Source organism: Myxine glutinosa, chromosome 1, assembly GCF_964187855.1.
Source record: "Myxine glutinosa chromosome 1, kmMyxGlut1.1, whole genome shotgun sequence".
Classification (NCBI taxonomy): Eukaryota; Metazoa; Chordata; class Myxini; order Myxiniformes; family Myxinidae; genus Myxine; species Myxine glutinosa.
In genome coordinates this window covers 380,843,540-380,869,090 of record NC_136261.1, presented here as the reverse complement: position 1 = coordinate 380,869,090, position 25,551 = coordinate 380,843,540, and the positions used below count along the sequence as shown (strand labels likewise).

Genomic DNA, 25,551 nt, shown 5'->3' with positions numbered 1-25,551 from the left:
AGGATGCTGGTAGATGACCTTGAGCAAAAGATAGGGTGAAAAGAACAGAGAGAGTGTGAGATAGAGCGGCAGAGCAGGATTTTAGGACCCGTGGGCTGATGCCGTCTGGTCCAGTTGCAGAATCAGAGTCGAGGCTAGACAAAAACTCCTCCACCTTGTCAGGAGAGAAGGACACAGATTCCAGTAGCAGTTGGGTTCGACTGGGAAAGGTGGGAACAGAGAGAGATGGGTTTGGGACTAAAGATTTTGAGGCAAACACAGAGTTGAGGCATTCGGCTTTGTCACGTGCGATGTCAACTGTGTGGCCATTTGAGGTAAGGGAGGGGATGGAGGGGGAACAAACACCAGAAACGGATTTGACCAGATGCCACCAGGATTTGGAGGAAGGAGACAGATTTGAGAGTTCGTTCTTGAGTGAGGAGAGATAGTGCTTCCTGGCACTCCTGAGGGTAGACACACACTTGTTCCGAGCTTGGTGGAAGGAACTGAGATTGCCTTCAGTTGGATTAGCCTTCCAAGAGGCAAAGGCAAGTTGTTTCAGGGCAACTGCCTCACCACAAGATTCGGTGTACCATGGACGGGAGGAAGGGTAAGACAACTGAAGACGAGATGGGATAAATCTGTGCATGAGAGAGATCAGTTTGCTTTGGAAGAATTCCCAGGAAGAATTGATGTCAGAGGCAGTGGAGATGGGAGACAAATCCAGACGATTGATGGCTGCTTGAAGCCCGTCCCAGTCGGCCTGAGTGAAATGCCAGACTCTTCGACGCTGAGGAGGCTCTCTGAGAATGGCAAGAGAGATGTCCACTTTGACAAGCACATGATCAGAAGAACCGATTGGAGCAGAAGAAGAGCAGCAGACATTAGCAGGGAAGTTTGTCATAACCAAGTCTAGAAGAGAAGAAACTCCATTGGCTGAGATCCGGGTCGGGAAATTGACAGATTGTGTCAATCCCAGTGAGTCACAGAAGTCCTTTGCTGAGGTGCCATGACTGGTGAGAGAGGAACCCACACCCAACCTGGTGGCATGATGACAGTTGAAGTCACCACATATGAGGAAGAGAGAGTTGGGATGAGTGGATAGAAGTTGGTCCATGTTGTCAGAGAGTGAAATGTAAATTGAGTCATCACTGTTTGGGGGACAGTACAGAACACATATGAACAAAAGGTGGGAGCGGAGAGTAAGGCGTAGCCAGAGGTACTCCTGGGGGTCAGGAGGAGAGAGGGCAGTGCAAGGAGAATGAGGAAGAGAGTTTTTGCTAAAGATAGCCACCCCACCACCAGGACGAGGCTCAGGTCTATCATACCGGAAGAGGGAGTAACCAGGAAGAGATATTGAGGAATCAGAGACATCTTGAAGGAGGAAAGTCTCTGTTAAGCAGATCAAGTCTGGATTGTCAGAAGCAACCTGTATGGAGAGATCAGTCAGGTTTGAGCGAAGGCCCCGGATGTTTGAGGTCCATACCATTAAAGAAGAGAGAGGGGGAGCATCGGGTACAGGACAGGGGAGGGGAGGAGTAGGGTAAGATGAAGGATGAGAGGGGGAGGTAGGGAGAGCAGATGATAGTGTGTCAGAGATTACAGAAGAGTTCCAAGAAAGGGAAGGATGAGGAGGATGAAAGGTTTGGTGGTGAAGGGATGAGGCAGAGTGAGGGGTTGTTTGAGGGGGGGCATGGGACAGTAGAAGGTTGGGGGGGTGGAGGCATGAGATAGAAGGGAGACGAGGTGGGGAGGAGGCAACTTTGAGGAGGGGGGAGGAGGGAGAATTTGAGAGGAATGGTATGGGGGGAGATTTGAATGGGAGGAGTTGGGGGGGAGTTTTGAAGGGGAGGAGTGAGGCGGGAGTTTAGGATGGGAGGGGCAAGGGGGGAGTTTAGGAGGGGAGGGGCAAGGGGGGAGTCTAGTAGTGGAGGGGCAAGGGGGGAATTTAGGAGTGTAGGGACAAGGGGGGGGGGATTTGGAGGGGAGGGGCAAGGGAGGAGTTTATGAGGGGAAGGGCAAGGGGGGAGTTCAGGAGTGGAGGGGCAAGGGGGGGATTTGGAGGGGAGGGGCAAGGGGGGACTTTAGTAGGGGAAGGGCAGGGGGGGAGTTCAGGAGTGGAGGGGCAAGGGGGGAGTTTAAGAGTGGAGGGGAAAGGGGGGAGTTTAGGAGTGTAGGTGCAAGGGGGGGGGGATTTGGAGGGGAGTGGCAAGAGGGGAGTTTAGAAAGTGGATGATTAATGAAAGACGAACATTGATAACAAATTGGGTTTGTTGTGATTTTGAAGTTAGCAATCCGATTCAGAACGATGGAGGAGGGATGGAATGAATGTGAATTTAAACCATGTAGTGAGGGAGACGTATAAGATATTGAATTTCTTTTTTTTGACGTGGAATGAGTTGGAGAGGAAATTGAAAAAAGCCTTTTAAATAGGAAGAAAAACAGCGTGTTGTAATATACCACTGAATAAACCACTGAAGGGGAAAGGTTAAACATATTTAAAATAATATTTAAACAGAACCGTGAACAATCTTATATGCACAAAATACCAACGGGGGGAGGGCCAAGAGGGACCACCACGAGTCACGTGAACAGGGCAAAAGGTGGATGGCAAGGAGATAATGGGGGCGGGGCGAAAAGCACCGCGATACACCTGGACAGAAAGTACAGGATGAGACAACGGCACACGTGGAGAAAGGAAAAATAAATGTTTTTTTGTTGTTGTTGTTGTTGTTTTTTGGTGTGGGTGGGGTGGGGTGGGGATTTAAAACGTTAGACAGAGAGTATTACGTTCGGTGTAGAAGGGAAAAACTGAGAGCCAAGCAAAACACGATGTAGGGGACTTAAGTTAACAAACACCGATGGGGGTACAAGGCCGCACACGAGGCGCAGAACAGGCTTAATTAATTACGAGTTACAGGAAATTCAAACCAAAACTAACTATAAACAAACAATAAAGCATGGACGATAAAGTAACGAGTTGAAATTTGACAAAGACACGAATGAAAAAATAACCACTTTGGATTCCCGGAGAGAAACCAAGCCTCCAGGTCGGAAGCTTCAACAACTAGGCCGCGTGGCCGCGCGCGGCATGAGATACTCGACTATTTTTTACAGGTATGAAAGATTAACCCCGATAAAACTTCCGAGGGACACTTAAAAGGTACACACACGTAAGATAAACAGTTTAGACAAGAATACAAATGTGACAATGACATAGCTTCGAGCGTGCGTGAAGATCGTGGAACAGCTTCGAAAATCCGTGACCGCCCCGATCGTGACCCTTTGACCTTTTGACCTCAAAAAGTATGTTTCCCAATTTAGTGACTCGATATGCAAATGCTGTTCAATTTTCAAGTCAATTCGATGAAAATTGAGGATTTTAGACATTTGGCCTATGTTGACCTTTTGGCCTATGTTGACCTCAAGTATACTTGGTGGTTGAATTCAGTGACCAGATATGCAAGTCCTCTTCAAATTTCAAGTCAATCAGATGAAAATAGAGGATTTTAGAAATGTGGCCCATGTTGACCTTTTGGCCTATGTTGACCTCAAATATACTTCGTGGTTGAATTCAGTGACCAGATATGCAAGTCCTCTTGAAATTTCAAGTCAATCGGCTGAAAATTGAGGATTTTAGAATTTGGCCTAGGTTGACCTTTTGGCCTATGTTGACCTCAAATATACTTGGTGGTTGAATTCATCGACCAGATATGCAAGTCCTCTTCAAATTTCAAGTCAATCAGATGAAAATTGAGGATTTTAGAAATTTGGCAAAGTTGGTGACATTTGGCCTATGTTGACTTTTTGACCCCCAAAAACAATAGGCTTCTCAATTGGGACGACCTATACAACTTGGTGAAGTTTTTGTGACGATTGGTTTAGAATTGTGACCTGTAGGCCGGTGACAGACAAACAGACAAACAAGAGGACGTCATGCGTAGCACGATACTTGCAAAATCCGCCCTCTCCCAAAAGTTTTCCAATGATACATGATGGCCTATGTTGACCTTTTGGCCTATGGTTACCTCAAAAATACTTGGTGGTTGAATTCAGTAACCAGATATGCAAGTCCTCTTCAAATTTCACATCAATTAAATGAAAATTTAGGATTTTAGAAATGTGGCCTATGTTGACCTTTTGGCCGATGTTGACCTCAAATATACTTGGTGGTTGAATTCAGTGACGAGATATGCAAGTCCTCTTCAAATTTCAAGTCAATTGGATGAAAATTGAGGATTTTAGAAATTTGGCCTATGTTGACCTTTTGGCCTATGTTGACCTCAAAGGTACTTGGTGGTTGAATTCAGTGACCAGATATGCAAGTCTTCTTCAAATTTCAAGTCAATTGGATGAAAATTGAGGATTTTAGAAATTTGGTCTATGTTGACCTTTTGGCCTATGTTCACCTAAAATATAATTTGTGGTTGAATTCAGTGACGAGATATGCAAGTCCTTTTCAAATTTCAAGTCAATTGGATGAAATTTGAGGATTTTAGAAATTTGGCTTATGTTGACCATTTGGCCTATGTTGACCTCAAGAATACTTGGTGGTTGAATTCAGTGAGCAGATGTGCAATTCGTCTCCAAATTTCAAGTCAAATGGATGAAAATTGAGGATTTTAGAAATTTGGCCTATGTTGACCTTTTGGCCTATGTTGACCTCAAAGATACTTGGTGGTTGAATTCAGCGAACAGTTATGCAAGTGGTCTTCAAATTTCAAGTCAATCGGATGAAAATTGGGGATTTTAGAAATTTAGCAAATTTGGTGACCTTTGGCCGATGTTGACCTTTTGACCTATTGACCCCAAAACAATAGGCTTCTGGCTTTTGACCAACTCTACCATTTGGGGAAGTTTGGTGAAGATCGGTTGAAAATTGTGACCTGTAGGCTGGTGACAAACAAACAAACAAGAAAACGTCATGCGTAGCACGATACTTGCAAAATCCACCCTCCCCCAAAAGTTTTCCAATGATACATGATGGCCTATGTTGACCTTTTGGCCTATGGTGACCTCAAAAATACTTGGTGGTTGAATTCAGCAACCAGATATGCAAGTCCTCTTCAAATTTCACATCAATTAGATGAAAATTTAGGATTTTAGAAATGTGGCCTATGTTGACCATTTGGCCTATGTTGACCTCAAGAATACTTGGTGGTTGAATTCAGTGACCAGATGTGCAAGTCCTCTCCAAATTTCAAGTCAATCGGATGAAAATTGAGGATTTTAGAAATTTAGCAAAGTTGGTGACCTTTGGCCTATGTTGACCTTTTGACCTCTTGACCCCAAAAACAATAGGCTTTTGGCTTTTGACCAACTCTACCATTTGTTGAAGTTTCGTGAAGATCAGTTGAAAATTGTGACCTGTAGGCCGGTGACAAACTAACAGAGTCACAAACACAACCGACCAATATACTTGAAAAATCTTCGATTTTGCAAGTAACAAGAAAACGTCATGCGTAGCACGATACTTGCAAAATACGCCCTCCCCCAAAAGTTTACCATTGATACAGCAAATTGTCCATTTCATGAAGTTTAAAATTTACAATCTTGATCAAAGCTCGGGTCAACAGGATGAAAAGTGACGATTTTTCAAATGAAAAATGATGATTTTGGAAGGTTGACCTTCAGTTGACCTTTGACCTTTTGACCTCAAAAATAGTTAGTTTCCCTATTTAGTGACTCAATGTGCAAATGCTGTTCAATTTTCAAGTCAATTCGATGAAAATAGAGGATTTTAGAAATTTGGTCTATGTTGACCTTTTGGCCTATATTGACCTCAAAAATACTTGGTGGTTGAATTCAGTGACCAGATGTGCAAGTCCTCTCAAAATTTCAAGTCAATTGGATGAAAATTGAGGATTTTAGAAATTTGGCCTATGTTGACCATTTGGCCTATGTTGACTTCAAAAATTCTTGGTGGTTGAATTCAATGACCAGATATGCAAGTGGTCTTCAAATTTAAAGTCAATCGGATGAAAATTGAGGATTTTAGAAATTTAGCAAAGTTGGTGACCTTTGGCCTATGTTGACCTTTTGACCTATTGACGCCAAAAACAATAAGCTTCTGGCATTTGACCAACTCTACCACTTGGTGAAGTTTGGTGAAGATCGGTTGAAAATTGTGACCTGTAGGCCGGTGACAAACTAACAAACAGAGTCACAAACACAACCGACCAATATACTTGAAAAATCTTAGATTTTGCAAGTAACAAACAAACAGACAGACAGAGTCACAAACACAATCGACCAATATACTTGAAAAATCTTCGATTTTGCAAGTAACAAACAGAAAGAACCACAAACACAACCGACCAATATACTTGAAAAATCTTTGATTGTGCAAGAAACAAGAAGACGTCATGCAGAGCACGACGATACTTGCAACCCCCCCCCCCCCCCCCTCTCCCCAAGAAAAAAAATTCCATTGATGCAGCAAATTGTCCATTTCATCAAGATTAAAATTGACAATCTTGATCAAAGCTTGGGTCAATAGGAAGAAAAGTGATGATTTTTCAAATGAAAAATGATGATTTTGGAAGGTTGACCTTGAGTTAACCTTTGACCTTTTGACCTCAAAAATAGTTGGTTTCCCTATTTATTGACTCAATGTGCAAATGCTGTTCAATTTTCAAGTCAATCGGATGAATATTGACGGTTTTTCAGATAAAAAGTGATTTTGGAAGTTTGACCTTGAGTTGACCTTTGACCTTTTGACCTAAAAATAGTATCTTTCCCAATTTAGTGACTCGATATGCAAATGCTGTTCAATTTTTCAAGTCAATCGGTTGAGAATTAACGGCTTTTTAGATGAAAATTGATGATTTAAAAAATCTGACCTTAAGTTGACCTTTGACCTTTTGACCTCAAAAATAGTATGTTTCCCAATTTCGTGACATGATATACAAATGCTATTCAATTTTCAAGTCAATCGGATTTAAAATGGCGATTTTAGAATATTTGACCTCCAGATGAGCTTTGACCTCAAAATCAATCGGCTTCTCAATTGGGACGACTTATACAACGTGGTGAAGTTTCGTGACGATCGGTTTAGAATTGTGACCTGTAGGCCGGTGACAGACAAACAGACAGACAGACAGACAAACAGACAGAACCGCAAACGGAACCGACCAATATACTTGAAAAATCTTCGATTTTGCAAGTAACAAACGTAACCACGAACGTTTGCTCTATTATAATAAGATAAGTACATCGCGTTCTGTGAAACGAACTGTATTGGAGAACCTGCTCTCATTGTGCGAGGGTGCGTCATCGCGTTGTTTATGACGTCACGGGTAGAACCTCCTCCTTATTGGCTAGGGAGTTGCGCATCTTGCTTCCTCACTTGAAAACGCTTCGGTCGGAGGTGAGGGAACGTGTCTGTACTCGTGACCGGGTTTAGGAATAATTATCAAGCTATTGATGAGAAATGTATGACAATTGTGTTTGTTGAGGGGAAATGTTTCAACATAACAAATGTACAATGATGAGGAAAGAAGTGGGAGCCATATCCATATTTGATTCACATGTTCGTTCATTTCGTCAACATGACACCGATAATGGCGACTGAAGAAGAAGAAGAATATAATATCGGATCTGTGAACTCGAGTATCAAACTTATCATATTCCATCTTTATCCGTTTAGCTTGTTTCCGTTTTGAAATCTGTCCGAGAGATCCTCCTTTTCTAAGGTTGAATTCGAACACTTGGTCCGTCAGACCCTCATTGAGATCCATGCTGGGTCCATGGACTGAGGTGATTGTGGTGATGAGCGAGAAACCACCATTACTGATTGTATTTTATTTTAAAGTGAACACATTGATGGACTCGAGTCGAACGTGACAGAACTGGCTGGAATTACACAGCTGAAGGTGGATTTGGGGTGTATTAATGGGGGTAGAAAATATCAAGGAATCTGTAGAAGACAGAAAGACCCCAACCTGCCTGCGTTGAGAAAGTGAAAGGCCCTCATTCAGCTTCATCGTGGGAGATACCAGTGATTCTCAAAGCCTTGGTTTCTACAGCGTGAAGCTGAGTTAGATGTGAGGCAGGAACACCAGCCCAGATTTGAGAGCAGTAGTCCATCAAGCTGCAGATGACAGCTTTGCATGTGGTGAGAAGCTCAGTCGTGCCAAGAAAGGACTTCGCACGACGGAGGATGCCCAGTGACCGACTGGCTTTGAAGGCCAGCTTGGAAATGTGGGTTTCCCAGAAAAGATAATGGCAGATAGTGAGACCCAAAAGCTTGAGTGACAGTACTTCATGGAGAGGATTGTTGAGAAAGTATATGGGAGGGTTGTCCAGACGGTTTTTTCGGAGAGATATAGTGAGAGTGTGAGATTTGTCAGAATTTAAAGACATGTTCCACTTGTTTGACAAGTTTGTGATTTTATCCAGGTCTGCAGAGAGTGAAAAGGCTTCTGAATGCCGATCTGAGGGTTAAGAAATGCAGCGGCAGAGGGTGGAGTCTTCAGCTAAAAGATAGAGAGGATCTTCCACAGAGTCGGAGAGATCATTGATGATGACCAGAAAAATCACGGGGCCTAGAACACTGCCTTGGGTAACTCCAGTCTGGACAGGAAGGGGAGATGAGAGAATTTAGAGCCACATGTTGACTTCAACAGAAAAGGAAATCCGCGAGCCATGCGTGGAGATTTCCATGGATACCATAAAAGGAGTGTTTGGTAAGCACGGCGGGGTGCCAGACTCCATCGAAGGCACGAGATATGTCAAGAGACGGCTCTGATGGCCTGTTTGGCGTTGAAGGCACTCATCGCTGGTAAATGGAGGGAAGGAAGTATCGATTCATTGCTGGTAAATGAAGGGCAGGAAGTATCGATTTATTGTTGGTAACTGGAGGGAAGGAAGCATTGATTCATCGCTGGTAAATGGATGGGAGGAAATATGGATTCATCGCTGGTAAATGGAGGGAAAGAAGTAACGATTCATCGCCCTGAAGGTGGCCAGAGGCAGTATGTTTTTGTGTTGTCCGTACAGGCTAAAGCTCGTTTTTCTCAGCAACCACATGTCCAATTGTTGTCTGAATCCAAAATTTGAAGAAAAAAAAGTCCAAATCTGTCCAATATTTTTTTTGTCCAAATCTGTCCACAATTTTTTGGAGATACAGTATCTTGTTCACAAACAAACAGACCGACAGACAAACAGATGAAAAATCGGTCAGAGACCGAGGACTTGCCGGAATTTACTTTTTTATCGGCCATTTAGGACAAATATGGCGGCCGAACCACGTGACCGATGATGTCATCATGAACATATTTTATTCCCCATGGAGAGTTCTTTACAATGAGCCATGTCTCAGCTTTTTCTGTTCTGCACTTTCGGAGATATTGAGGTGCACAATTTTTCGGTTTTTCCAAGATGGCGGCCGAACCACGTGACATATGACGTCATCATTAACATATTTTATTCCCCATTGAGAGTTCTTTGCAATGAGCCATGTCTCAATTTTTTCCATTCTGCACTTTTGGAGATATAGTGGTGCAAAGTTTTCCCATTTTTCCAAGATGGCGGCCGAACCACGTGACCGATGCCATCATCATTAACATATTTTATTCCCCATGGAGAGTTCTTTACAATGAGCCATGTCTCAATTTTTTCTGTTCAGCACTTTTGGAGATTTTGTGGTGCAAAGTTTTGCCGTTTTTCCAAGATGGCGGCCGACCACGTGACTGATGACGTCATCATTAACATATTTTATTCCCCATGGAGAGTTCTTTACAATGAGCCATGTCTCAATTATTTCTGTTCAGCACTTTTGGAGATATAGTGGTGCAAAGTTTTGCCGTTTTTCCAAGATGGCGGCCGACCACATGACATATGACGTCATCATTAACATATTTTATTCCCCATGGAGAGTTCTTTCCAATGAGCCATGTCTCAATTTTTTCTGTTCAGCACTTTTGGAGATATAGTGGCGCAACGATTTGCCGTTTTTCCAAGATGGCGACCGAACCACGTGACTGATGACGTCATCATTTACATATTTTATTCCCCATGGAGAGTTCTTTACAATGAGCCATGTCTCAATTTTTTCTGTTCAGTACTTTCGGAGATATAGAGGTGCAAATTTATTCGGTTTTTCCAAGATGGCGGCCGAACCACGTCACCGATGACGTCATCATTGGGGCACAGTATATTAGAGGGCAAGACCATTATGTGTGCAAAGTTTGGCGATTCTCCGTGCAACGGTGTAGACGCAGTGCTGCAAACAGACAAACAGACAAACAGACAAACAGACAAACAGACAAATGAAAAATCGGTCAGAGACCGAGGACTTGCCGGAATGTACTTTTTTATCGGCCATTTAAGACAAATATGGCGGCCGAACCATGTGACCGATGACGTCATCATTAACATATATTATTCCCCATGGAGAGTTCTTTACAATGAGTCATGTCTCAATTTTTTCTATTCAGCACTTTCGGAGATATGGAGGTGCTAGGTTTTTCCAAGATGGCGGCTAAACCACGTGACCGATGACGTCATCATTAACAAATTTTATTCCCCATGGAGAGTTCTTTACAATGAGCCATGTCTCAATTTTTTCTGTTCAGCACTTTTGGAGATATAGTGGTGCAAAAGTTTTGCCGTTTTTCCAAGATGGCGGCCGACCACGTGACATATGACATCATCATTAACATATTTTATTCCTCATGGAGAGTTCTTTACAATGAGCCATGTCTCAATTTTTTCTGTTCAGCACTTTCGGAGATATGGAGGTGCAAACTTTTTCGGTTTTTCCAAGATGGCGGCCGAACCACGTGACTGATGACTTCATCAGTAACATATTTTATTCCCCATGGAGAGTTATTTACAATGAGCCATGTCTCAATTTTTTCTGTTCAGCACTTTCGGAGATATGGAGGTGTAAATTTTTTCGGTTTTTCCAAGATGGCGGCCGAACCACGTCACCGATGACGTCATCATTTGGGCACAGTATATTAGAGGGCAAGACCAATATGTGTGCCAAGTTTGGCGATTCTACGTGCAACGGTGTAGACGTAGTGCTGCAAACAGACAAACAGACAGACAGACAGACAGACAGACAAACAAAAGAAAAATCGGTCAGAGACCGAGGACTTGCCGGAATGTACTTTTTTATCGGCCATTTAGGACAAATAGAGCGGCCGAACCACGTGACCAATGACGTCATAATTAACATATTTTATTCCCCATGGAGAGTTCTTTACAATGAGCCATACCTCAATTTTTTCTATTCAGGACTTTTGGAGATGTGGAGGTGCAGAGTTTTTCGGTTTTTCCAAGATGGCGGCCGAACCACGTGACCGATGACATCATCATTAACATATTTTGTTCCCCATGGAGAGTTCTTTACAATGAGCCATGTCTCAATTTTTTCTATTCAGCACTTTCGGAGATATGGAGGTGCTAAGTTTTTCGGTTTTTCCAAGATGGCGGCCGACCACGTGACTGATGACGTCATCATTAACATATTTTATTCCCCATGGAGAGTTCTTTACAATGAGCCATGTCTCAATTTTTTCTGTTCAGCACTTTTGGAGATATAGTGGTGCAAATTTTTGCCGTTTTTCCAAGATGGCGGCCGACCACGTGACATATGACGTCATCATTAACATATTTTATTCCCCATGGAGAGTTCTTTACAATGAGCCATGTCTCAATTTTTTCTGTTCAGTACTTTCGGAGATATAGAGGTGCAAATTTATTCGGTTTTTCCAAGATGGCGGCCGAACCACGTCACCGATGACGTCATCATTGAGGCACAGTATATTAGAGGGCAAGACCATTATGTCTGCAAAGTTTGGCGATTCTCCGTGCAACGGTGTAGACGCAGTGCTGCAAACAGACAAACAGACAGACAAACAGACAGACAAACAGACAGACAGACAAACAAACGAACAGATCAACATACTTGCCGGAATCTTTTCCGGCAAGTAACGAACAGATCAACATACTTGCCGGAAAATTTTTCCGGCAAGTAACAAACGAACAGATCAACATACTTGCCGGAAAATTTTTCCGGCAAGTAACAAACAAACAGACAGGGGTGAAACACAGACAGTAGAATGACACTCAGTAGAGCATCCTTTTAACCTCAAAAATAATCGGTGATTGAATTCAGTGACGTGATATGCAAATAGTCTTCAAATTTTAAGTGAACGGGATGAAAATTGACAATTTTAGAAATTTTGCCGATGTTGACATCTTGGCTTATGTTGACCTCAAATATAATTGGTGGTTGAATTCAGTTCGCTGATATGAAAATCCTTTTCAAATTTCAAGTCCATCACATGAAAATTTAGGGTTTTAGAAATTTGAAAAGGTGGTTTACCTTTGGTCGATGTTGACCTTGTGACCTATGTTGACCTCATAAATAGATGGTGGTTGAATTCAGTTCGTTGATATGAAAATCCTTTTCAAATTTCAAGTCTCAATCATATGAAAATTGAGGATTAAAAAAATTTGAAAAGGTTGTTGACCTTTGGCCTATGTTGACTTTTTGACCTCCAAATAAATAGGAATCTGTCAGACCACCAAATCTACCATTTCATGAATATTCGTGGAGATGAGTTAAAAATTGTGATCTGTCGCCAAGTATAAGTGAGCGAACAGACAAACACAAAAACATACACAAACCAGAGTGATCAACATACTTGTCAAATATATATATTGTTGCGGTTTTGAGAAGTGTACAAATAACATCATTAAAGGTTAAAGGTTTGCCCCCCATAGTTAGTCCACAAGCAAGCGGCATGGTCGCGGCATGGCATTAAATTGCGGCATGGTCGCGGCATTAAATCGCGGCATGGTCGCGGCATGGTCATGGCATGGAAAAATAACATCAAGTAATCGAATCGATAGGAATGTCCTGTGCCTATAACATCGACGTTATAGGCACAGCTGCATCTAGGCATTGTGTAACATCGACGTGGCTTTTGTTTTAATTAAAACTTTTTGTGCTTGTTTTTTTTTGTTTATTTTGTTTTTACCTCAGAAGAGATATCAACATCTACCTCAGCGAATGTCAATCGCGGTGTCAGTATTTGATGAACTTATAAAGGCCTAGGTGACTTAGAAGTGTGACCAGCATGTGCACGGGATTCTTCCCAGAAGAATGAGTGGTCGCATTAGCTTGTACGACTTAAAATGAGCGAGTTTTGTTTTGACGTTTGGGCCAGTTTTACATGTTGTATCCCTAAGGAATGAAACGAACGTTTTTCCTTCCTTCCAATTTTATTTGAAGTCACACATGCCTCAAAATACACTAGAATTGAATGCTGAATCCGAAAATGTAAGTGATATTGCCTTGTTTTTTAAACATTATCTTCTATATATTCTAAATATATATCTGTGCAGTGTCTGTCTTGTGTTGTCTTGTCTTGTGTTGTCACTGAACTACTCCCTCAAAATTTTGTAAAATCGTACGATTCCAACCTGACCCACGGCAGGACTATGCGCTCTACTGAGTGGCGTTCTAGTGTCACTTATGAATATCATCACAAAAGGTGCTGTTTTTGGAGATTGCAGATGTTACATGTACTCCATTGAATGGCAAAAGCGTGGATTGCCACACATCCACATTTTGGTCTGGCTTAAGGATAAGATTCGTCCAGCTCAGGTAGATGATATCATCAGTGCAGAGATTCCAAATCCTACCGAGGACAAAGTATTGCACGAAGTAGTGGTGAAGCACATGCTCCATGGTCCCTGTGGTTAGAGGATTCTTAATCATTACTGATCATTACGTTTCTTTTTATGTCTTTCAGACCGTGTTCATTGTTGAAGTTGCAATAAACCGCCAACTGGAGTAACAAAGAGAACTGGTCTTATTTACGAACACGGTCCATTGACCTGCCGAGAGAGGTAACGCCTACCAGGAGCAAAGCTCCCGCCATTATGGCCCAAAGGGTCACAGGAGCATGCAAGCCTCCTCACTACGATTGCCACAGCCTTGGAGGTAACACATGGAAACGTTCCCACAATTGTGTCCTCGACAGTCGAGTTTATGCACTTCGTGTCACGTGGTCACATCAACACTCATTCTCCTTGCATGAAAGCGGGAAAATGCACAAAACGATACCCCAGACCTCTTCTTACAGAAACTCAGACAGATCAGGATGGATATACTTTGTACAGAAGAAGAAAGCCAGGTGATGGGGGCTTCACCACTACTCTCAGAGTGAAACAACAAGAAATTGTCATTGACAACCAGTGGGTGGTGCCCTTCAACCCTCTCCTTTCATGCATCTTCAAATCACACATCAATGTTGAAGCATGCTACTCAGTCAAGTATGTCTTGAAGTACATCAACAAAGGTACTGATCAGGCAGTCTTTGGTCTGCAGAGAGAGGAAACCAAAAATGATGAGGTATCAGCATATCAGATGGGTCGTTACATCAGCAGTAATGAGGCTGTGTGGCGTATTCTCAACTTTCCCATTCATGAACGCCACCCCAGTGTTATGCATCTTGAGATCCATTTGGAAAATGGGGAAAGAGTTTACTTCACAGAAAAAACCACGCTGCAGCGAGCCCAGCAGCCACCTAGGACCAAACTAACTGCATTCTTTGATTTGTGCAAACAGGATTCCTTTGCTAGAAGCCTTCTACACTGGGAAATGCCTGGATATTACACCTGGCAAGAAGGGAAAAAGGCATTTCAGCCAAGAAAGCAAGGTGCAACAATCCCTGGACACCCTCACATCAGATCAAGTCAAGTGTTAGGTTGTGTCTACACTGTTCATCCCAGCAACTCTGAGAACTTTTATCTCAGACTCCTCCTGCACAACATTCATGGTCCAACCTCATTCCAGGATCTCAAGACAGTTGCTGGATATGTCTGGGCAACATACCGTGAAGCTTGCCTGAGAAGAGGTCTCTTGGAAGATGATGCACACTGGAACAGTATCTTGGAAGAGGCTGCAGTCTCGCATTCTCCAAGCAAGATGAGGAGCCTCTTTGCTGTCATTATCTGTGCCTGTTCACCATCCAACCCTGAGCAACTTTGGCATAATCACCAGGACAGCATGACAGAAGACATACTGTATCAAGCACAACAAGATTTAAAAAAACCCAAACCTGCAGTTTACCTCTGCCATGTACAACCAAGCACTGGTACTCATTGAAAATACTGTACAGTCCATGGCTGGCAAGGATCTTCAACAGTGTGGACTGCCTGCTCCTGTACGAACTGAACCTGCAACTCTCAGCCGAGAGATCCTTCAGGCAACCACCTATGACATTCAACAGCTGCAACAGTATGTCCACCAAAATGAACCACTCTTGGTTCCAGATCAAAAAGAAGCTTATACAAGGATCAAACAATTGTTGACATCTGACTTGGGTGGAATTGTTTTCCTTGATGCCCCCTGGTGGAACAGGCAAAACGTTTTTGATCAACTTAATTTTGGCACAAGTTCGTTCACTCCAGCAGATTGCTATGGCAGTGGCCTCATCTGGAATTGCTGCAACTTTGTTCACAGGTGGCAGGACTGCTCATTCTGCCTTTAAGCTGCCACTCAACCAGGCCCACAATGAGTCCTGTGTGCAATATTGGCAAAGGATCTGGACAGGCACAGGTTCTAAAGCAGGCCAAGCTGATAGTATGGGATGAGTGCACAATGTCTCACAGACTTGCATTTGAGGCTCTCGATCGCACCTCACAGGATCTCAGAGGTAACACTAAAATCATGGGTGGAGTCACACTCTTCTGAGCATAAGAGAGTGTAAGAGACCTTGAGCACAAGAGAGGGTGAAGAGAACAGAGAGAGGGAGTGAAAGAGCAGCAGCGCAGGATTTTAGGACCTGTGGGCTGATGCCGTGAGGTCCAGTTGCAGAATCAGAGTCGAGGGTTGACAGAAATTTCTCCACCTTGTCAGGAGAAAAAAAACACTAGAGTCCAGGAGCAGCTGGGTATGACTGGGTACGGTGGGTACAGAGAGGGATGGGTTTGGGACGCAATATTTGGAGGCAAACACAGAGTTGAGGCATTCAGCTTTTTCACGAGCGGAGTCAGCTGTGTATCCGTTTGAGGTAAGCGAGGGGATGGAGGGGGAACAAATACCAGAAACAGATTTGACCAGACGCCACCAGGATTTGGAAGAGGGGGGCAGGTTTGAGAGTTCAGTATTGAGGGAGGAGAGATATTGTATCCTGGCTCTCCGGAGTGTGGACACACACTAGTTTCGGGCTTTGTGAAAGGAAATGAGATTTCCTTCCATTGGATTTGCTTTCCAGGAGGCGAAGGCAAGTTGTTTCTGGGCAACAGCCTCACCACAAGATTCCGTGAACCATGGTCGGGAGGAAGGGTATGACAACTGAAGACGAGGTGGGATAAATCTGTGCATGAGAGAGAGCAATTTACTTTGGAAGAATTCCCAGGATGAGTTGATGTCAGAGGTGGTGGAGATGGGAGACCAGTCCAGATGATTGATGGCTGCTTGAAGACCGTGCCAGTAGGCCTGAGTGAATTGCTAGACTCATCGACGCTGAGGAGGCTCTCTCAGAATGGTCAGAGAGATGTCCACTTTAACAAGCACATGATCAGATGAGCCGATTGGAGCAGAAGAAGAGCAGCAGACATTTGCAGGGAAGTTCGTCATAACCAAGTCTAGAAGAGAAGATGCTCCGTTGACTGAGATCCGGCTTGGGAAGTTGACAGATTGTATTGTCCCAATGAGTTGCAGAAGTCCCTTGCCCGAGTACTTTTGTGCACTTTGGAGGAGAGGGAGCGGAGGAAGAAGAGCGCATCTCTTGGCTCTGTCTCAGTAGCCTCTGACTGTTGAATCCTCGAGGAAGAGGAGTCTCAGGTTTTCTTTCTCAGTCTTTGGAGCTCTCTCTCGGTCTGCCTTTTGTCTCGGTTGGCCACGGCTGTCTTGTGTGCGATTGTGAGAACTTTTTGAAGCTGAGTTGCAGTTTGGAGGAAGAGACGAGTGAAAGATAACTGGCCGCACAAATTACCTCACGTTTGTGGGGCTGAAGAGAGCAACTTTGCGCCATTTTGTACGTTTCCCGTGTGAGCGGCTTCGGGCCACCTTGTCGTCCTGACTTCATTCAACGATCTCATTGAGCAAGCTGAATGCCGGCCTTCCAACAGAAACCTTCATTTTCTTCATCTATCTCTTTGTCTGTTCTGTGCCTGAGTGGAGACGTCTCAAATTAGATTTTAGATTTACCTCACCTTTCATTTTTTTCGAAGTACAATTACTTTTAGTAAATAATTACCGTGGTACTTTGATTTGATGTATCCTGTTTGCATGGTGTTGGGTTCGAGAATAAACCGATGTGGCTCCATCCAGGTAAGCACCTTGTTTCCCTCACCACGTGCGACAGGCCAACTGTCGGAATTAAGGACCGTTTCGGCTATTCATCACCCAATGGTGTTAACCGCCAGGGATGACAGGACAATACAATTGATGGGTTGAGACGCTGAGAGGAATAGACTCATCCAGGTCTGAAGGGGATTACATGGAAGACTGGCAATGCAAGAAAAGCAAAGGAGGATGAGATGGAGTGAAGCAAGCAAAACAAAAGTCCGAAGAAAGAGTCAGAAGCACCTTTATGTTCCTCGATGACGATTTGTTCGTCGTTCTCCATAAAGCCTTTGTACGACCTTGTTTGGAATATACTCGCTCTGTGGAGTCCGTCGAAATTAATATTGCTTCCTTGGGAAATATACAAAGGAGAACAACAACAATTGGCTGCAGGTGCACCTGAATGCATGGACATGGAGACCTTTAAGATGCTCAATAAACGCGACAAGGTGAAGATTACCTTCAGCCTGATGCTCCCGCAAACAGAGGATACTCTGTCAAACTGCCAAGTGATCTCCTGCATCAAAGTTTATTGTGTCACTTTATTGTTCTTGCATCGGAAATTATGAGAAGCAATGGAGAATGTTGACCTTTCCACAACAGAGGGACGGTGTTGGAGACTGCTCATGGAGAGATGCAGAACCACTTGGTAATTTATTTCCCAAAGCCGGTATGGATTTGTGGTTTAATAAATCAAAGGGAGATTGTGTTTAATAAATTCGATGAAAAAAAATTCACAAGCTGGTCAAACACTTGAAATATGTCCTTCACCCCTGACAAATCTTTCTTTCCCCCTCTCTCTCTCTGAAAGTACGATCTGGCAACCTCTTCCCCCTCACATTTTGAATTTTGGGACTCGGCGATTCTTCTTCCTCTTTCCTGTGAAAATACGGTCATTGAATTTCCAAATAAACTTCACTTTCCTCCAGTGTTCAAATTATCTCATGATACAAATGGTTTTCCTTCAAATCTTTAATACAGGTGACGAAGTGCTACTTGCCAGTGTGACGAACTGAATTCCCACCAACAAGTTCCACAGAAATGTTGTTGTTCAATCCGATTTCTTAAAACTGGTTTCTTATTTATTTCCAGAAAGTTATTGATGTGGGGAAACTGTCTGCATATTAGCAAATCTGTGGCATGGATTACATCTGAGCACAAATACCCAGGCTTCATACACATCCCCTGTGCTTGTGTGTGTGGCCTTCCCACCATTGAATGTCTTCATCGTAAAATTTCTGAACAGGCCGAGATTTTACATAAATTTCGAAACTTTTAATGTATTACATTTGGCAAAATCAACATTCACATTAACATGTAATACAATTACAGTATTGTCTTAAGATATGCAATTTTGTTTTTTGGGGGTCAGAGTGTGTGCCTTAGTGTGGTGAAAGTTTAAAGCACTGTAACTGATTTAAACAGAAGATAATGCCTCAAGTGCAGAGGTACTTCATATATTGGCACTTTGTTAGATCAAGGCACTCAGAGTGGAGCAAACATCAGGAAGAGTGGGATGTTTTTTGCCTCTCAAGGTTCACGAACCATGTATGCTCAAGTTCGCTGTGAGAAGGCTTCCTGTGATGTGCAGCTGGAATCGGAACAGCTGACTGTGCTCGTGTGTGGAATGAAGGTTGAGGAGCTGGAAGCATTTCCCGAGATTCTGCAGATAAAGATAGAGGATGTGAACTCCTTTGGTCTGGCTGAGGAGCAAAGCAACCAGCCGAATGGTGAGTTGTGTGAATCTGATGATATTTGTGTTTGTTCAGTGCGCTTTTTTTTGGATACTGAATGGAGGCTCCTCAAAGACCTAGAGCAGAATGGAAGGGAATAAAATAGAAAGGGGAAACAACAATAGAAGATTTAACATAAGAGCTAACATTAATCACAAAAACACAAAATGACACATAAAACATATGATACAGGGAGTGGGAGTCAATATGGGCAGAGAGAGGGAAGCACACAAGTACAACAGCAGAGAACATGGAAACTGTAGACAATAGGGACATCGGGAGATCTGTGTGAGGGAGAGGGCTGGGGGGAGGAGGCATGGGAAGGGGGTGGGGGTTGGAAGAGGTACAAAACACATGGACACTGCTCCGACTTCCAGGAAAGAAGTCGGCCTTTCAAAAAGGTTTTTTCAAAAAGAAGTAGGTATTTCAAAAAGGACTTAAAGGGTCGTCAAAGGTCTGAGGGGTCTCAGCAGTCTAAATGTAATTAAGAGTTCACGGACTGTGTTTTGTGTGTAAATTATTTTTTTTGAAGAAGAAGACGTTTTGGTCGCAAAAACAAACAAACAAACAAACATAACCATATGCGTTTGCTATATTGCAAGAAGATTATCTGCATTTGTCAACATGCTAACCTGCCACACTCTTTCGAGACAAAAAGGTTGCATGTTGGATCGCAATGGTTTATAATTTGACAATAAAAGCAGTTTGGTGGAGAAAACCTCTATTTCGCCGCTGTACATTTTTCTTACCTTCTCTGTTTTGCTGGTTGTGATTTTCGGTGGTGGTGAAATTCTGCTGAAGATGTGGTCAGGGAGGAAGCATCTCATAACATCGAGGCAGTTTGTATTTGAGTTCATATTTGAGGCAGAACATTATACTTTGATATCGTAATGTTTTTACATGACGCCATTACCGAGGGAAATGTTTTATTTTCTCTCTTCAGGGAAGATTTTAATGTTTTGATCGAGATTTTAATTTTTTCTAACGATTTTAATGCAATATTTATTTATATATTTTAAGAGTGTGGAACCAGCTATACATGTGACACAAGAGTGCCTGGATTTAATAAAAGTTACTTTTCCAGATTTATTTGTGAAAGTGGAAGTGAAAACTGAGCACGACATTGATGTCCACCTGGATCGACCTGAACCAAATGATGCTGAGGCTTCTGTCCTCGAGAACCATCCCCATGAAGGTTTCTGTCGATGTCCACACATTTTGATTCGAACAGTTTCATGATGAACTCTGGTGTTAAGAAAAAATAACCACGTTTTGATTTAATTGCTTTAAGAAATAATAATGATGGTCGATCAATTTCTCAAACATCAATTATCCCCTTCATTATTATATCAAATATTTTAACCAACAATAATATGCCTTGTTGTATCTTATTTTCCTTAATTTGTACAATCAATTCTGATTGCATTTTCATTTGACACCTGTTAGTATAGCCCCCGTTAGACTTTGTCCAAAACGGGGGTTTTTGGATTGGGTCTCGTCCACGTGTCTGCAACCATATACCAGAGATGTATGGACCGATTTTGTTCATACTTGGCAGAAAGACAACACATGATGGTGTTCATATGCACATCATTTTGTTTTGCTTTGCAATCAAAGATGGCCGACTGGAGGCCATTTTAGGTGTAAAAACACTGTGTTGAAAACTTCCTCGGCCATTTCTCGGACACGCATTTACTGATGTTGTTCAAACTTGGAAAACAGATGAGGAATGATGGCTAACATATGCACGTCATTTTCCTTTGAGATCAGATCCAAAATGGCCGACCGTCAGCCATTTTGTTCCTTAAACATATCCCCAACCATTTATTGAACATGCATCGCCGATTTTGATCAAACTTGTCATAAGCACCACAAGACGGCATATATGTGCACCTCACTTTATTTTGTGATCTTATCAAATATGGCGGACAGGTAGACTGGCAGCCATTTTTGTTGTAAAAACTCAATATTGACCATATCATCAACCATTTCTCGGACATGCATTTACCAATATTGTTCAAACTTGGAACACAGAAAATGAATGATGGGATACATATGCACATCCTTAGCTTTCGAGATTCGATCCAGGATAGCTGATTGGTGGCCATTTTGTTCCTCAACTGTGTCCCCAACCATTTATGACATGCATGGACTGATTTTGTTCAAACTTGGCACAACGACAATGCATGAGAGTATACATATGCAGAAGTTTTTGTGTTGCAATCCAACTAAAGATGGCCGACTGACGGCCTTTAACTCCGTATGGCAAAATTAGTAAAACCATGGGGACTATGACATTTTACTTCTTTTTTTTTCTCATGGATTTCTTTTACATGTTTAAATATGATCTTGGCTCATCGAAGAATGAGGTGACAGAGAAAAAAGGCAACAAATTGATAGTAAGGCAGTCAGGCCACAGTTGGACGGACGCAAGGAAGTCGTAACAGCAAGAGGAGAAGGGGAGGAAACAGTCAGCCGATATTCGTGTTTTGTTGGGTTGTGGTTCATGTGTCTCGATAATATATTGGGTGGGGAAGTGGATGGCATGATATGGTGGTGAACTTTGTAGCCTTGGTGGAAAGATTACAATTCAACCATATTTGGCCTCATGTGATCACTTTTTGTAAACACACACACACACACACACACACACACACACACACACACACACACACACATGCAGTAACCTCATCACCAAAGAAGGACGTGGATATACCCATACAACCAATCAAATAACATCCAAAGAAATGGGAAAGGTGACACATCTACTGTAAATTAATGATTTAATGCTCTTCACCACAAATGATGAAATATTGACAGAATAACTAAAAGTAGAAACTAAAACAATTTGGATGTATTGTTGTTCCACATATGGGACCACACAAAATAGTGAGTGGATCACGAATGCAATTATACTACTATGGAAAACCATGAAGCAATCGTACTACTGTAGAAAACGATGTATCGTCACAAAATGTGACGTGTTATGAAATGTTTAGTCTCAGCAAAGGCAAGCTGAGATATAAGAAACCTTGTCTGTGACGTAGCATTCCTGCTGTATTCAAAGGGTTCATCCTAAGTTGTTAAAAATCTTGGCTCATATCAAAGGGTCTTGATGGTATAAAGGGGTCTTTAAGGTCTAATGGGGCCTCATGAAGCTATGGTAATTAGATAGGTGAAGCTATGGTAATTAGATAGGGGTTAAGATTAGTTTTCCCCCAGAATGTGATTGCCCTCGGTGGGTTTTCCCTATGTTTTTACAATTACAACAAGGCCAGCCATAAAACCATCCATTAACCAACCATAACCAACATAGCTGCCGTCAGAACCCCAAACATTCTCGATCGGCAACTATACCCCGCCGCCAGAGGATTGTAACGGGCAGGCCACGCCCCAAGCTTCGTCATTGGTCGTGGAGACAGGGTGATTCGCTGGGGCTCGGGATTGGCCAGAGTGACATCATCGAGAGGGTTTGAGAGGAAGAAAGAAGAAGAGTCGTTCTCTCGGTCGCTTTGGTCTACACTCTAGAGCTTTCGGCTGCGGCTCGCTCATGTGCGCTTGTGAGGAGACTTTTCGGAGCTTTGTGGAACCTTTGCAACGTTGAAGCAGGGGGCGCTATTGGTTAGTGGTGCTCTTTGGGGGAGCCTAAAAGGGAAGCATTTTATTTTGATTATGTTTTCCCCTGTGTGTTTTTGTGACTGAGTGTAGATGTCTCAAATTAGGATTTAGTTTCACCTCATCTTTCTTTTTCACCTCTTTAATTTATTTTCATTAAATTATTGTGTTGCATTTCATTTGTTGTGTCGTTTTTCCTTGTTCGTGGGTTCAGGAATAAACCCGTGTGGCTTCTGTTCAGGTTAGCACCTCGCCGCCTTCTGTCCCATGTGCACGCCAAAAAGTACTGCCAATTTTCGGGCTGCCACCTCGGGAGTAACAACGATGGGCCATTTGTCACCCAGTGGTCTTAATCGTTGGGCGACAGGACAATATGTACATTTTTGTATACGTTTGTCAAAATTATATCACGAGTATTGAACAGAATTGCATTTTTTTTACAGGTCATGTGATGTTGTATTTACAGGTGGATTCATTGAATCTACAAGGGAGACTGCACCTACTTTTATGAACAGCGTAGACACATGCCTGCAAGACTCGCCAACTGAAACATACAAGAGGACTTTTTCGAAACACAGCAAAACGAGTAATGAATTGTTTGCACGGAATAATTTTCACCAGGCTCACAAAGGAGCGAAAGATGAACGCCCATTCATATGTAAAATTTGTGTAAAATCCTTCAGTCATTCATCCAGCTTTACATCACACCTGCGAAAACACAATGGTGAACGCCCATACAAATGCACAAGTTGTGGAAAATCTTTTAATCAATCATCCAACCTTAAATCACACATGAAAATTCACAATGGTGAACGGCCGTATAAATGCACAAGTTGTGGAAAATCTTTTTATCACTCATCCAACCTTAAACGTCACATGAAAATTCACAATGGTGAACGTCCACATGAATGCAAAAGTTGTGGAAAATCTTTTAATCAATCATCCAACCTTAAATCACACATGACAATTCATAATGGTGAACGCCCATACAAATGCACAAGTTGTGGAAAATCTTTTAATCATTTATCCAAATTTACAAGGCACATGAGAATTCACAATGGTGAACGTCCATACAAATGCACAAGTTGTGGAAAATCTTTTAATCAATCATCCACCGTTAAATCACACATGAAAATTCACAATGGTGAACGGCCGTACAAATGCACAAGTTGTGGAAAATCTTTTAAGCATTCATCCAACCTCATATCACACATGACAATTCATAATGGTGAACGCCCATACAAATGCACAAGTTGTGGAAAATCTTTTATTAATTCATCCCACCTTAAATCACACATGACAATTCATAATGGTGAACGGCCGTACAAATGCACAAGTTGTGGAAAATCTTTTATTAATTCATCCAAACTTACAAGGCACATGAGAATTCACAATGGTGAACGTCCATACAAATGCACAAGTTGGGGAAAATCTTTTAATCAATCGTCCACCCTTAAATCACACATGAGAATTCACAATGGTGAACGCCCATACAAATGCACAAGTTGTGGAAAATCTTTTAATCAATCATCCACCCTTAAATCACACCTGACATTTCACAATGGTTAAACGCCCATACAAATGCACAAGTTGTGGAAAATCTTTTAATCAATCATCCAACCTTAAATCACACCTGACATTTCACAATGGTGAACGCCCATACAAATGCACAAGTTGTGGAAAATCTTTTAATCGATCATCCAACCTTAAATCACACCTGACATTTCACAATGGTGAACGCCCATACAAATGCACAAGTTGTGGAAAATCTTTTAATCAATCATCCAACCTTAAATCACACCTGACATTTCACAATGGTTAAACGCCCATACAAATGCACAAGTTGTGGAAAAACTTTTAATCGGCCATCCTCCATGAAATCACACATGACAATTCACACATGACATTACATTTGGCTTCCGGTTCCGCCGGCGAAGTAGTGTTCATCCGAGCTCTCCAGGTCACCAAAGTTAAGTATTTTCACGTTTGTGTTTTTGTCAAATTTGTACTCTTTATTTTACTGTGTATGTGTTTACTGTGAATTTCTAGTTATATCTCGGTTTGTAAATCGTGCATACTTGTGCGTAATAGTCGTTTTGTTTGTGCCGTGTTTGGGGCCTGGGCCCTGGTAGTGTTTTGTTGTTTATTTACTTTCGTTTTTTCATTTTATTGCTTTTGTCTTTGTTTTTCTTTTCACCCTATACCTCCCCCGAACATCGTACCCTCTGTTAAAAGTCTGGAACCCCAAAAAATACAAAATTAATAATTTCCTCCTGTCCTCGCGGCTCCTCCTCCCTCACGACCACGTGTTGTCTCACCCCACCCCTTTTCTCTCCTTCCTTAATATCTCCTTCCTCTCCAGCCGATACTCACCTTTCCAATTCTAGTTTTCAACATACTCCTTCAACCTTTCTCTTTCTTCCTCAGATCCACTTTCCCTTCACCTTCAAAACAAAACAAAATATATGAATGAAAAATTAAAAAAGAGACAAACTCCCTCATGGCGAACGTCCATACAAATACGAAAACAATTGCATATACACCTCCCTGTTTCTTTGTTCTCTGCTTACCTGGCTGTCAATCTCCCATTCTTCTGTTCCTCCTTCTGAACCTGTTCTGGAATCCTTCATCCCCCTTAGCCTCCATGCCCTCACTTCAGGGAATTTCCCAGATAGTTTTTATGGTTTTGCTTAAAATCATCGGAATTGAATTGAATCTTTGGAATCTCCCACGATGAAGCTAACTCTGAGGGCTTTTCACTCACTCACTGCAGGCAGGTTGACGGTCTTTCTGTCTTCTACCGGCTCCTCTCTGGCCTAGCCACCCCCTCCCTCCCCCAGCCCTGTCTGTGCTCTGTCCCCTAAATACTCCTACAGGTCGCACAAGATCTGCCTGCAACCATCTTCT

The 25,551-nt window shown here is 42.5% G+C and overlaps 1 protein-coding gene across 1 annotated transcript in view; it reads left to right on the top strand.

Annotated features, from left to right (window-relative positions):
• The window catches only part of LOC144893374 (uncharacterized), an 84,807-nt gene extending 60,341 nt beyond the window's left edge, over positions 1-24,466 (top strand). The window contains 7 exon segments of the mRNA XM_078783961.1: positions 14,570-14,660; positions 14,798-14,947; positions 15,069-15,241; positions 15,418-15,659; positions 18,856-19,026; positions 23,111-24,210; positions 24,212-24,466. Coding sequence (XP_078640087.1) covers positions 14,570-14,660; positions 14,798-14,947; positions 15,069-15,241; positions 15,418-15,659; positions 18,856-19,026; positions 23,111-24,210; positions 24,212-24,466 — 2,182 coding nt within the window.
• Positions 24,467-25,551: the final 1,085 nt, after the last annotated feature.